Consider the following 13,986-nt stretch of genomic DNA (forward strand, 5'->3'; position numbering starts at 1 on the left):
ACATAAAACAATCACAAAATGCTGTAGGGACAGCCATTTATTGATATTTTTACAGTTTAATTTGTTTAATCAATATATTCTGGCACAAGAACATTCAGATTTTTTATATAACCCAAAATTAAAATAAGTTTGACATCCCTGCCTTTTAGGATTAAATGATAATCCCTGTGATTTTTGGAGATATTGTTGATTTTCTTGGATAAAAACGGACTGTACCTATACAAAAGTTACATTTTTAAACCCACTTTAATTAAAACACGTCTAAAGTTTAACAGCTGTTAAAACATTGATTCATGAATTTTTTATCATGTTTTTCTGTAATTTTGCCTTCTGTATATATTATATTAATCTTCACCACTCAGCCGGATGTTAGTTAGTTAAAAAAAAAAAAAGTGTCAATAATTAAAATAAATCTGTTCAGTTCATTTTGTTTGTCTCAGAATTGCAAGATTGAAATGAGATATTTAGTTTTTTCAAAGTTACACTGTAAAAATGTTGCCCAGTGGGGTTAAATCAGTCTTCCCAATCTGAATCACCACTTTAACAAAACTTACCTAAATTCTCCACTCAAGCAATTAGAAATACTCTAAATCAAACAATTAGACAATTTCCTGCGCGTTTTAAATAAGCTTTGCTGGTTATTAAGTGAAATATTTCTGCTGTGAACTGACCCAGGATAAATGAACTGAACGAAACTGAAACTGAACAAAGGAGAAAAACAGAGCTTATGTGAGTAGGATGGCTTTTAAGACGGCAATTTTCCACTCAAGACAGCGTGGGCACATGGTGGCTTAATCAATAGACGGGCTTTGTGTATCAGGGGAGCGCATTTCCTTTTTACGTCAACTAAACCTGCGATTTACGGCTCGGTTTTAATGAACGAGGCTGATTGTTGTCATGTTTTCCAGGTGATTTGGTTTCCCGGGCCATGCATCACCTGCAGCCGTTACACATCAAGAACCCGAGCAACGGGACGCCGGTCCACCAGAAGAGCAGCTCCACGGTCCACTGGGAACCCGAAGCGCTCTACACCCTCTGTTACTTCATGCACTGCCCACAGATGGAGTGGGAGAACCCCAACGTGGAGCCGTCCAAAGTCACCCTACAAACCGAGAGGTGAGACGCTCACTTACCTTTCAGGTATTATTATTATTATTATTATTATTGTGAAATTACTTAACGAGAGATAGTCGGGCTGCACCAACTCGCTTTTTATTTCCAAAACGATGCAGATATTTGATGTTTAATGTCGGCCAAGACAGAAAAACAGTGCTGACTTCACTTAAAATGTTTGGTTTTTATTTAATGTATTGTAACTATGTGAAAACATAAGTTAAATCCACTTAATTTATTCACTTAAATCCAAATTTATTGCTCACTGTACACCACAGAATTCGCTGAAAAAAGAACATTTCCTCTAGAAAATCTTAGAAATTTCCTAGAATAAACAAGGAAGTTTCTAAGATTGAAAAGTCAAAAATCTGCTAAAACAATCCTCTGGTGTTTTTAGATTTATCTCAGGAATTAAATAGAAGAAATAAGAAAATTTATGAATGTCAAAAGTAAAAAAAAATTGCTACAAATAGCCTTAGATACTTTTAAATTAAAATTGGAGATTAAACGGAAATTTATTGGTGTCATACATCAAAAATTGCTAGAGAAAACTCAGATATCTTTATACCAATCTCAGAAATTAAATTGAAAAATTAGGAAATTTTTGAATGTCAAAAGTCAATAACTTGCTAGAAAAAACTCAGATACTTTTATATTAATCTAATAAATTAAATGGGAAAAAAATTAGAAATCTTAGTTTGAAAAGTTAAAAATTCAGATGTTTTTAGATGGACCTCAGGAATTAAATGGAAAAAATAGAACATTTCTGAGTGTCAAAAGTTGAATATTTGATAGAAAAAACTTTGATGTTTTTAGATTGATCTCAGGAATTAAATGAAAAAAAGGAAATTTCTTAGAGTTAAAAGTTTGAAAATTTGCTAGAAAAAAATTCAGAAATTTCCAAGTTTCTTTCTCAAAAATTTCTGTGCCTCATTTCAAACTTTCAAAAAAAAATTCTAGCAAATTAGGACTTTTTTTGATTAATCTCAAAATGTCTGAGTTCTTTGGCGAGTTCTTGTTCTTAACACATCGTCGTTTAATTGAGTTCAACTAAACTGCGGCCAAAGTCACGTTGTGTCCGCTCGTCTTTTTCAGTTAAATACAAAGTTACGATTTACACTGTGGAGCAGAAGTGCTGGTTTCTAGTCCTGAAACTTTTAGCTGAGTCTCAACTTTAACACCCCTGAATGAAATGATAAGATATTTAACAGATTCAGATTTACTAAACTCTGCAAAATGTGACTTCTGGCAACTGAGTCGATTTTTGCATCTGTCCTTTTAACCTTCCAGCCAAGCTGAGTACAGGCTCACAATAAAAACCTACATTTCTACATTCTTGCTGAAGGTATTTGCTCCAGCAGCGTGGGCCGGTCAGCGCTGACTCTTGCCAAAGCCTGCAGCTTCTTGATGGACAGATATTCCAACATCTTTCTCGCGTTCTTCCTCGCCGAGGAACGCTGAAACTCCATCGGGGCGACCCTTGGGAACGTGAGGAATGTCAAGGCGGAGTGACACGTCAGCAGAGTTTCCATCCCTCTGAGACAAAACTCTGCTTAGCATTCAGCTGAAAGCTTGGAGACGAGCAGCAAGGACCTGAATGAATCTGCAGGATGACAAGCAAAGTGATTAAATATGATGAAAAAGTTCAATTGAAACTAAATAGGAGAGGCAAGGTTACATTTGCAAAAGAACTGCAGAGTGTTCATTGATTTATTTAAAAAAAAAATTAAAATGTAGACTAGACTAGATGCTTAATTATTAAATGGTATTACAGCGATGACTTTTTGATGGATAAGATTAGAGTTTTGTGATTTAATTTACCATATTGGATAACTTTAAGGTTTTACTCTGTAATTACATGTGGATGTTGTTTCTGAAGGTCAGATAATCTGAACGTTGCGTACTTACAAAAGTTTATTGAATACTGACATGAGAAAGTACAGCGAATTAAATTTAAGTACAATTTTTGTGAAATGGAGTTAAGCGATAACGATACATATGAATATAGATGTTTTTTATTATTATAAATGTGAATAAATGAATCATAATTAGGTTTAAAAAGCTGTTTACACACGACTAAAGTGTTCTACCATTATAGATAAACTAATAAAAAGTAAAAAAGCAAAAATCTTCATTAAAAGAATCGGCATCCATCGAAGTGGTGCAAAAATTTGCTTAAATGAAACAAGGGAATTTTCCAAACCAAGTTAATTTAAAGCTCAATTTGATCAAAGTTAAAGGTGATATATATATATTTTTTACAGAATATAAACTGTAAATACTTTTAATTTACACTACTGCTTTGTTTCCATCCATCACTGCTGTTTTAAAGAGGTGAAATATAGTTTAAGTTGACTTCCCACAGAAATCTGAATCCTTTCCCTTTCTGACGCCCCTGGTTTTATCCTGCGTCAGATAAAATCACTCTGCTGACGTTTCCCTGCAGGAGGAGAAACACGGCGCAGGCAGAGCGCGCGTGGGTTATTTTTAGATTGATTAATCTAAAAAACACACTTTTATAATAAATTATGAAGAATGCACACATCATTTATCAGTCAGGCCACTGCTCTTTGTGATAAATGAGGGTAATAACAGCACTTAGGGAGGTTACCACTCCTAGATCTCTTTCAGCTCTGAATTGTCCCTGTAATAAATTTTAAGTATTGATTTTGTGTTGCTGCCTCTCTAATATCTATCAGGACATCTTTAATGAGTTTAGTTTGAGCCTCAAAGGGAACCAACATCTCTATTAACTGTTTACGCCAGGCTGGGATTTTAGCTAATGGTGTAAATTATTAATATTTCTACACTGAAATTGTGTAACGAGTGTAACTTACTCGCACAGAGCTGCTGAACAAATCATTACCCTCGTCAAATTTAATGTAATCTGACTCTGAAATGACTGATGCTAATCATTACTGAACCCTGTTCTGCTCTGCAGGCCGTTCTTGGTTCTGCCTCCGCTGATGGAGTGGATCCGTGTGGCCGTCGCCCACACCGAACACAGACGCAGCTTCTCCGTCGACAGCGACGATGTGAGACAGGCCGCCAGGCTGCTGCTGCCCGGGGTGGACTGCGAGCCGCGGCAAATCAAGTAAGACCGAAAACAAAGTCCAAATACGCCGTACGGGCTTCGGCTCCTGGCTCTTTGAGCAAATTTCTCACTGGTTCTGGTTAAAACCTGATTGGATTTCTCACGCTGCGAGAGAGGAGACGTGTACCGCAAACTCTCCCACCGTCTTCTGCATGTTTCCTCTAAATAAATATGTTTATTTAAATATGTGTGGGAATTATTTTCAAATAGTAAAAGTTATAACTTATCCGACATCCCAACTTCCTTCCTGATCCTTCCTATTCCTGTCTCTGTAACTGTGATTTTTGGTAGATTATAGGACGAAAGCAAACAGCCACAATTACTTTATCCTCCATGGTTTTTTTTCCCTGAGATTACGTCAGAAAATGCACCAGAGAGACGTAGCTGAGTCTCTCTGATTGGTTGATTCCCCACATCGAGCGGCGAACGCCTGTACGCCCGCCAAACGCTTCAGATTGTCCTGGAAACGCGACGCAGGGCAGAGCCTCCACGCAGACTCTGAACGTAAACCAGAATGACTCTCAATTCGAGTTTGGTGTGAACGCAGCATCAGCCGAATATCATCAGCGTATAGATTTATAAAAATGTAATCAGTGAGTTCAGTTTATTTGTTCAAGGTTGTTTGGTGACCTGCTGGTTTTAGCATCACACTGTAACACAAGAAACAATTCACAAAATATCGTTACGAATGACTCTTCAGTTTTGGTTTGGTTGCTAAATGAAAACAAAACAGTTGGAAAATTGTTTAATTGTTTGCAAAAAAGAACGAACCATGTTGTTTTTACTCAGAATCCCTTTTATCTTGAAAAAATAGTAAAAACAAAGTTTTAATGCACAAATGGAGATATTTTAATTTTTCAGTTGGACCAGCAGCCATCAGTTGCCATTTTAAAAACATTTTCTCACAAATGCGTCTAACTCTTCCTGAGTTAAAACATCAGTATTGTAGACAGAAAATCAAAAATCTGCTAAGCTTTTGTCTCTCTCATGCAGAAATCAATGATTTTAAGGATTTTATCACAGAGTCATGGGCTAACAGTCCTTCCACTTCAAACATGTGCAGAGATGAAACAAACAGAACGGCGAAGGTGTTTGTTACCAATTAGCATCTCTTTTCAAAATGCCACATATAATTGTCAGGTAGAATCAGAATAATATTGTGAAGAGGTTTCCCTGCGACCCTGTTGAGAACCGGATCAGCAGCAGCTGTTCGCAGCGTCAATTAAGAGTCATTAGAGAGAGAAAACGAGTCGCAGCAGAAGCCTCACCTGGAGGAGGCAGAAGACTGAGCACTTGGCTCAGATATGAGTGAGTCGTTTCTGAGTGTAAACAGCTCGATGCGTATGGACTAGGTTCTGGTTTAAGCCGGGAAAAGCTGAGCAATAATCATTCCCGCTCTCTCCCGGCGTCCTTTGGGGAGATGAATGCCCACTGATTCCCCAAATCCATTTCTGAGATAAGCCCCCACTTAGTCACGATAATGTATCTGCCGCCTCCATCTGCAGAGCCGAAGATTGTTTCTGCGCCACCCGGAAGCTGGACGCAGCCTCCACCGAGGCCAAGTTCCTGCAGGATCTGGGCTTCAGGATGCTCAACTGCGGCCGGACGGATCTGGTCAAGCAGGCCGTCAACCTGCTGGGGCCCGACGGGATCAACAGCATGAGCGAACAGGTGTGACACACACACACACACACACACACACACACACACACACACACACACACGTAACCCTTCTTAAGAGCCCACTGCACTGGACCCCATTGAAAACCTCCTGGTTATTCCACCAAATACTGATTCCTGAACTCTTCCTGAGTTAAAACATCAGTATTGTAGTTTCTGAATGAGTATGAATTTGTTTTCTTTGCATTATTTGAGGTTGCATCTTTTTCGTTATTTTGATCATTTCTCATTTTCTGCAAATTAATATGAAATTTTTGCTTGGAATTTGAGAGACATTGAATAAAAAAACAATGTTCATTTTACTCAAACATATACCTATAAAAAGAAATAAAATCAGAGAAACTGATCATTTTAAGTGGTCTATTAATTTTATCCAGAGCTGTATGTTAGTCTCAGGTCCAGTAGGTCCAGACAAACACCTTCAGGTTCACTGCATTTATTATAACAGAAGAGGAAATCAAGTTGGTGGTTATCATCATTCCAGCAGCTTCTGCCTCTAAACATTAAATAAAATACATAATAAATAATCCTAAACAAACTACAAAGCATTAACTCCCAGTTAGCAGTTTGTAAAATTAAGCATAGCTGAAATGAACATTAATAATGATAACCATTAAAAAACAAACAAAACATAGCTAAATTACTCATGAAACACTGTAAATGATTAAATGTGTCTAAACACTTGTAAAGTAAACCCAGAGCTGATTCTAGAACATTCCACGGTTACCGACACCGACTGCAACGGAAAAAAAGGGGGAGGAGCTGTCAGTTACTGGTTGCTATGGTAACCACCGACTGCCAAGAGCAGAACTTAAAACACCAACAAATGTCTGAAGAAACAACTTGTTGACTTGACAAAATGTATCCAAAGAATAGATGAGCAAATTTTGACAAACGTGTCCTGGACCACAAATCTTTGTTTATTTTGCATAATAGTCACATTGCGCCGCATTTGACATATTGTGTGGAAGTTTGGGGCAATACATGCAAAACAGATTTCCTCCTGTTGTACGTGATATATAAAAGATCTTTCCAAATATTACATAAAGTGGGATATAAGTGGGAAACTGTACAATTCATGTTTAAAGTAAGAAACCATCAACAAAGTCATGCGAATGGAAATTATTGAGCTTATTTTAATTTAGCATGCGATTAATTGATTTATTGATTATTGTGAGAGGCTCTTACCTACTCCTACATGTACAGTTGAAACCAGATATTTATGCTTAATAAAAAGACACAAACACATTTTTATCCTCCTTTTCTAAAGTTTAATCAGAACAAACCTTTCTTGTTTTTGGTCAAATAGGATTAATAAAATTATTTATATTTGCTAAATGCCAGAAAACTTGATGAGAACATTTTTTGTAACTTCTCGAGCATCACGTTGGTTGGACATTCGCATCTTCCATCCATCTGTACATAGGCTCATCTATTCATTGATCCGCGTATCCATCCATCCATTTATTCATCCATCTAGTTATTGAGACGTTACAGATAAAAACTTGCTTAACTCTCTTTTAATTTTTAATATTGGAATCTGAAAAACGCCTCTTAGACTAGCTTTCTATTAAAAATCTAATTATTTCTGAATATTTGATCTCCTCTCTGAATTACTGTTCTCAAATTAAAGGTTCATTCTGAGGTTTTTTACTGATCTTTACCAGTGGTACCAGAGGTTCGGACTGCGTTGTAATTGTGCCGTTTTTAACTGCAATCATGGTCGATTATCTTTACTTATTCTTGGAATCCAACCAAATGAGTCAATCTCAATCTATTTGAACTACTGATAAAAAAAAAAGAAAAACAGAAATCACATTTATAGAAAAAAGGTGATTCATTCAGGTAATTATCTTTAAATCATTACTTATGTTCAGTTTGGTAATTTCTGGTCGAAATGACTGTCTGTAAACTGAAAGACCTTTTGAACCTCAATTTATGTCCTGCAGATAATCAACAGCACACTGCAAAAATACAAAAGCTTACAGCGTGTTTTTGGTCTTGCTTTTAGTGCAAATATCTTAGTACACTTGAAATAAGGCAAAAGTAATTTACAAGTAGCTTTTCAGCAAGAAATAGGAACTTGTTTTAATAAAATAAATACTTGGTAAGATTTTCTGTTTTTGCAGTGTTCTAACTTATCAAAATAAGAGCTTCATTATTATTTCACTTATGTTTATACATATAACATGAGTAAAATTTTATCTGCCAACGAGGAACCCGTCTTTTGGTTGTGAAGGGTTAATATATTAAGGAAAAGCTTTTAAATTAGGTCACCGGTTGCCATGGTGATTCCCTACTTTTCTCACAGAAAACTTGAAATAATTTCAAAACATGGAATAATTTTGAAATGCCAGTTTAATAAGTACTTTTTTTTATCAATATTAAGAACTTACTGAGTCTTATATCGTGCTGAAAAGTTACTTTTAAGTTAATTTTGTCTACTTTCAAGGTTACTACAATATTTTGCATTTGAAACTAGACCAGAATTACTTGAATTTTCTGTTTTTGCAGTGCCAACCACATGCAGGCTTTCCCGCCCACACACATTGTTCTCTGAGCTCAGAAAGAAAGAGAATGAAAACTTTACTGTAAGCAAGGCAGAGCGTTGTTTCCATTCATCAGAGGCGCTGAAGTGTTTTCAACAGGCTTCTGCAAAGCCGACTTCAATCATATGTCTGACTCGGGCCATTATGTTCAGCAGAGGCCTTTTATGAGCCGCTCGTAACCCGCTGCAGCACTTTATGTCAGAGACTCGTATCCCTCTGTGGTCATTCAGTCTTTAGTATTTCCTGGAAAACTGATCTAGTTAATCAGGAGGCCGTTATGGCCACCAATGGCCGCCATGATGAGTTCAGACAGGAAGACGAGCCGCAGCTTTTACTTTATTGCTCTTTTAACATCTTGTGGTCTCTCATCTGGTTGAGAGAGAATTACAAGGGTATAAAACCATAATTTAATACAAATTATAGTGTCTCGCAAAACTATTCATGCCTCTTTAATTTTTTTATAATAAAATGTTCTCTAAATATTTGTTAAAATTATCACTATGTTGTGACAGCTACTATCGAAGAAATGACCAAGAACAACCAGAGTCAGCAGGAGATTCTTGAGACTCTCAATCAAGCTTGTGTACTCGCTGCTAAATGTACTAACGGCAGAGAAAATGTAAAAACCATGCATCAATTTATTCCTTTGCTCCATAAATGTGTTGTTATATCATATAAATAACCAATAAAATACAGTGAAATGTGCTGATTTTTTTGTGTTTAAGAATAAACTCTCAAAAAGCTTGTAGCTTAAAAATCTGAAAGCCAGATTAGCTTTCACTGATCGCCGCTAGGAATCACCGATACCTTCACCGACTGATGGAGGCGGAAATTCCCAAATGCACCTGATGCAGTAAAAGTGGGATGTTGACTGAGCAGTGGAACGAGGAGAAGCTGCAGAATCAGGTTCAGATTTAATACTTACCTCCACTCTGGATAAACCGAACGATGTAGTTCGAACTTCGACTTTCTATAAAATACAAAAAGAAAAAGAACAATTTACTGATCTGGGACTGAAAGGCAGGCTATCCAGAGGATGGATGGATGGATGGATGATGGATGGATGGATGGATGGATGGATGGATGGATGAATGAATGAATGGATGAATGAATGGATAACCAGTCGTTTGGATGAAGGAGGTTTTCCTGTGATGACAGGAAGTCGGCGTCTCCTGCTTTCCCTGGTTTCCTCCAGCTCTGCCCGGTTTTCACCTCCCGAGTTGTTTACAGTGAAAATATGTACAGACTCCACTGAACCCACAAAAGAAAAGTGAAGAGCCTCAAACCTCAGATTTCCTTACAAACAACAAAAGAAAACATGTTTATTTTATTTAAGGGAAGAAAACACAACATGAATCTCCGATGCGGCCATCTTGTGTTTCCTGCAGGGGATGACGCCTCTCATGTACGCCTGCGTGCGCGGTGACGAGGCCATGGTCCAGATGCTGCTGGACGCCGGCGCCGACATCAACAGCGAGGTCAGAGTTCAGTCTCTCCAACACATCACAATGTTTCTGTCCCAGTTTAATGTTTCATTCACTTTTGTTTCTGTGAGAACTTTGTCCCCTCTCCCCTCTCTTACCTCTCCTGTTTCTGTCTCACCTGCTCGCTCTCTGCTCGTTACACAAAGTGCACCGATAACAAACGATTATCGTTTGTCGGTTTTTCTTCCCACCGATCCTGAATAATAATCCACTGATAGTCCCTCCGCTCTGCCCGTCACTTCATTTCGCTTCGCGCCGCAGCTATCCAGCAGCAGTTTGCTTTATGGCGCATCAATAACACACCACTGTTACACAACCAGGTGCACTCTGTGTAACTCGCTGCCACGTACCGCATGAACTTTATTGCACGTATTTGTTAAGTTGAAATAAGACAGTAAAATAACGGCATTGCAATCATAAATCATCCTTTTTCTTTTTTTTTCCTTTGCAGTTTTTCCTGTGTGTCTGTATCGCTGCCCACAGTAATGATGGCTTCTTTAGATTTTTCCCTGTGGCGACTCCGAAGCAAATGACAACTGTTTGAAATCATTCAGGAGTTTATTACTGGATAAATAATTACTTAATTTGGAATAAATGTGTCTCTTTTGGAGGATGGAGACACATTTTGTTGATTTATTGCTGATGAAAATCCTACTAGAGCTTCGTCCGTGAAGGCGGGGCTTAGCCCACCCAGGCGTTTTGCACAGCTGAGTGGTTGCCATAGAGATTTAAGGATTTCTCAGACATGCGTGTCAGAATCAAGGCAACATTTCGGGTTTGTTTGTGATGAGGGAGTAACATTACAACACGATGCAACGTTCAAAAATTTATTTTTTACATGATACTGCCCCTTTAAATTTTGTGAAAACGTGAAAAGATCTACCACAATATGTGTGATTAAAACCTTTTTCAATGGGTCTTTCTAACTGTGCTCTGTCAGAGTTCCAGCAACTAGCTTATAGGAGCAATTTGGAGACGTGCGCGCTTCTCTTCCTCCCTTAATTTGTTGCCACTGTGAAATCATTTTTACCTTTTTTTCTTTTGCTATGTTTTGTTTTAATTTGATAATTGGGAAGCCTTAACAATGATCCAGAATTATTTAAACTGTTTTAACTGAGTCCAAACTCATCAGAATTTTAAAAAGTGAACACAACACACATGGACAAATAAATACATATAAATAATTATGTATACAGCAGTCGCTGCCTCAGATTTTACTCCTCCTCTGCCGCGGCTGCTTGTAATTATAAAGACATTAATAATTCCTATCATTACACAATAAAACACCAACGGTTCCGCTGCTGCTTAGCATCAGAGCCCAAATGAAATGCGACATCACATTAAATAGTTGTTTTTCCTCTGGGTGATTTTTGCAAATCATTTCGATCATTTAATCAGCAATAAAAAGCCCGCTGAGCGACGCCTCCGCTTTGCTTCTGAGTCGTCACCTCCAGTCCTGCATGCGTTTGTCGTCACCGTTACATCTTCTCTCTGGTTTCGTTTGTTGTTGAGACGAAGCTCCACGACAAGGTGGAGCCACACCGACACAGAGAACCGGGTCTGGGCAGATGTAGCTCCTCATGCTTAGGGCGGGGATTTGAGATGAGGGGAAGGATTAAAACTTGCTCAAGATTTTCTGCAAAACTCGAGAGGAAAATCTCGGCCCGCCGTCTTGCCCTCTTCCTGCTTCCACCTGTCCTGCATTCTGCTTCCTCCCCGTCTCTCCCCCTGAGCTCTGAATGTGATAACAGCTGTGTATCTCTCTCCCTGAACTTCACCTATGACTTCCCAGGTGCCAAGCACAGTAAACAAGCACCCCTCAGTTTACCCCGAAACGCGCCAGGCGACGCCACTCACGTTCGCCGTGTTGCACGGACACGTCCCTGTCGTGCAGGTAGTTACGTTAATGACCTGTGACCTCTAACCTCTGGCCCCCTGACCTCACCTTTGTACTAAAAAATACTGATAATGACTGTGCATCATCATAGTAATGATGCCTGAAGTCCTTTATTACTCCTTCCTTGGTCCTGTTGTGCTGTGCTTTAGAAGAGGAATTAATTGGGTCTGATAGTTCAATCGGGGTTCTGCAGAGTAGTCATCTGTAGACAGTATCTTACATAAAAGGGATCCGGCTTCACGGTACAGTGCTTAAACGGTAACACTTTATTTGAAGAGTTTTTGCACTGCAAACCCTAAACGTAAATCTAGCAGAGAATCTCAGGGAAAGCTTAAAATATTGGATGTTCACAGATGTTATTCATCCAATTTGACTGAGAAAAGCCGGTTAGAGACATACCTCAAAAGAACCAGACTACATTTGTCAGATTTATCTTCCACCATTTACTACATCCTAGTAAAATATATTGACTTTTATTCAAAAATGTAACATGACAAAATGTACAAAAGTTTAAGGAATAACCCTTTATTTGAAGGGCTGTGCATAAGACTGACCTGACATAACAGCAGTCAGGAACGTAATGGAGTTTTCATAAATGTTTACAACTGTTGTCACAAAGTTTCATTCAATAAATAATTACACTTTTAATGCAAACTTGACACTTTCAATGAAAGTTTTAATGCAACTTTGCATAAAAATGTCATTATTTACAGAAAAATGCAAACTTGACTGTTTTAATGAAAGTTTTAATAAATCTTTGCATTAAAAGTTTCATTATTTACTGAATGACACTTCATGACAATAGTCATAAACTTTAATTTAAGGCTCCTTCACACTCCTGACAGGTGCTGTGTTTATGACAGTGTTATGATTAATCTCAGAAAAATCTGGACATTTCTTAGAAATAGACATTATGGATTATTATTAAATGTGTCAGAGTTAAAGGGGTTGAAAACAGAACAAATAGGTAGCACACTTTTCAAAAAACATGTCATTCCTGCTCTAAAATACATCGACATTGTGATTATAAGACGCAGCGTTAGCTCGTGCCTTAAAGTATCAGCCAGCATATCTTCATTTTCCAAAGCTAAATCTTTAAAGTCATGTTTGCTGTTATATTGTTCAGTAGATGTTTTTGTTTGCATGTGTTGAAATTAAGGGTTAAATAATTAAAGTTTCGCACATAAACACTTCTTTCTAGATCAAGTGAGATGCTGACTACTGATAACTACTTCACAAAACCCCAGCTGGAAACAACCCTGAGCTATCCTTTTAGGGGGCGTTAACTAGATGTACAGTTATGTCCCGACATTTAACAAGCAGAAAACTCCTGAAGCTGAGCTGAAAAGCGCAGCTCAGGCAGGATGATACACAGCCGCAGGGACACAGAGTGTCTTTCCACTCTTAGTATAAGATATCTTTTATTGGAGTAGTAGTTATTGTGCACATTGTTGCCTCCAGGATCTTTAAGCTATTAATATTTATGCCAACAATCAGAGTTTTGTCTCCAGGAAAATAAATTCTTCCTCCTCAGCTCAACATCAGTAGCAGAACTGAACCAGAAGCCGAGGCTGGAAGTGTGATTCATATTCAGAGTCTGTCCAGCAGCCGAGGCTTTTACTCTCGCCAAACCGAAATGTAACACCCCGTGTCTCCTTCGCTTGTTTTCCCTCTCCTGTCCTGTTTGTTTCCCTCCTCCATTTCTCCCACAGTTACTGCTGGATAACAGAGCCAATGTGGAGGGCGCCCTGCAGGATGGGGCGGAGAACTACACAGAGACGCCGCTCCAGCTTGCTGCAGCTGCAGGTGCAATCTGACACGTCGATACTAAGGAATTATTTACTTTAAAAAAGCTCCTATTTCTTCCTGAAACGTGACTTTTAAGGCAGTTTGTGTTATTTGAAGTCTGCACTAGAAACTAGAGCAGTGTTTTTCAAACTTTTCAGGCTGAGGACCACTTAACGTGTCAAACTCAATAAATCAATTAAACATTTAAACAAACTCAATCATTTCCATTTTAATTATTTATTATTATTTTGAAGGATAGTTTTGTTTATAGAGACTTTATTATTCATTTTATTTGTTGTTCTGTTTATTTATTTTGGATATTCTCCAGTTCAAGTGTTAAATGTTCATTAGAATTTAAAGTTAATTGATCTTAATGTGTTC

General features: G+C 38.0%; 1 protein-coding gene across 3 annotated transcripts in view; it reads left to right on the top strand.

Annotated features, from left to right (window-relative positions):
* The window catches only part of LOC103140255 (ankyrin repeat and BTB/POZ domain-containing protein BTBD11-A), a 167,531-nt gene that overhangs the window by 139,868 nt on the left and 13,677 nt on the right, over positions 1 to 13,986 (top strand). For 2 of the 3 annotated variants that reach the window (XM_007555314.2, XM_016673049.1), the window contains 6 exons: positions 909 to 1,116; positions 4,055 to 4,207; positions 5,713 to 5,878; positions 9,825 to 9,914; positions 11,713 to 11,814; positions 13,530 to 13,623. In XM_007555314.2, the coding sequence (XP_007555376.1) occupies positions 909 to 1,116; positions 4,055 to 4,207; positions 5,713 to 5,878; positions 9,825 to 9,914; positions 11,713 to 11,814; positions 13,530 to 13,623 (813 nt within the window). The remainder of the gene's footprint in view (positions 1 to 908; positions 1,117 to 4,054; positions 4,208 to 5,712; positions 5,879 to 9,824; positions 9,915 to 11,712; positions 11,815 to 13,529; positions 13,624 to 13,986) is intronic. The other variant, XM_016673048.1, reaches the window with a different exon arrangement.

This window comes from Poecilia formosa, unplaced genomic scaffold, assembly GCF_000485575.1.
Source record: "Poecilia formosa unplaced genomic scaffold, Poecilia_formosa-5.1.2 Scaffold69, whole genome shotgun sequence".
NCBI lineage: Eukaryota > Metazoa > Chordata > Actinopteri > Cyprinodontiformes > Poeciliidae > Poecilia > Poecilia formosa.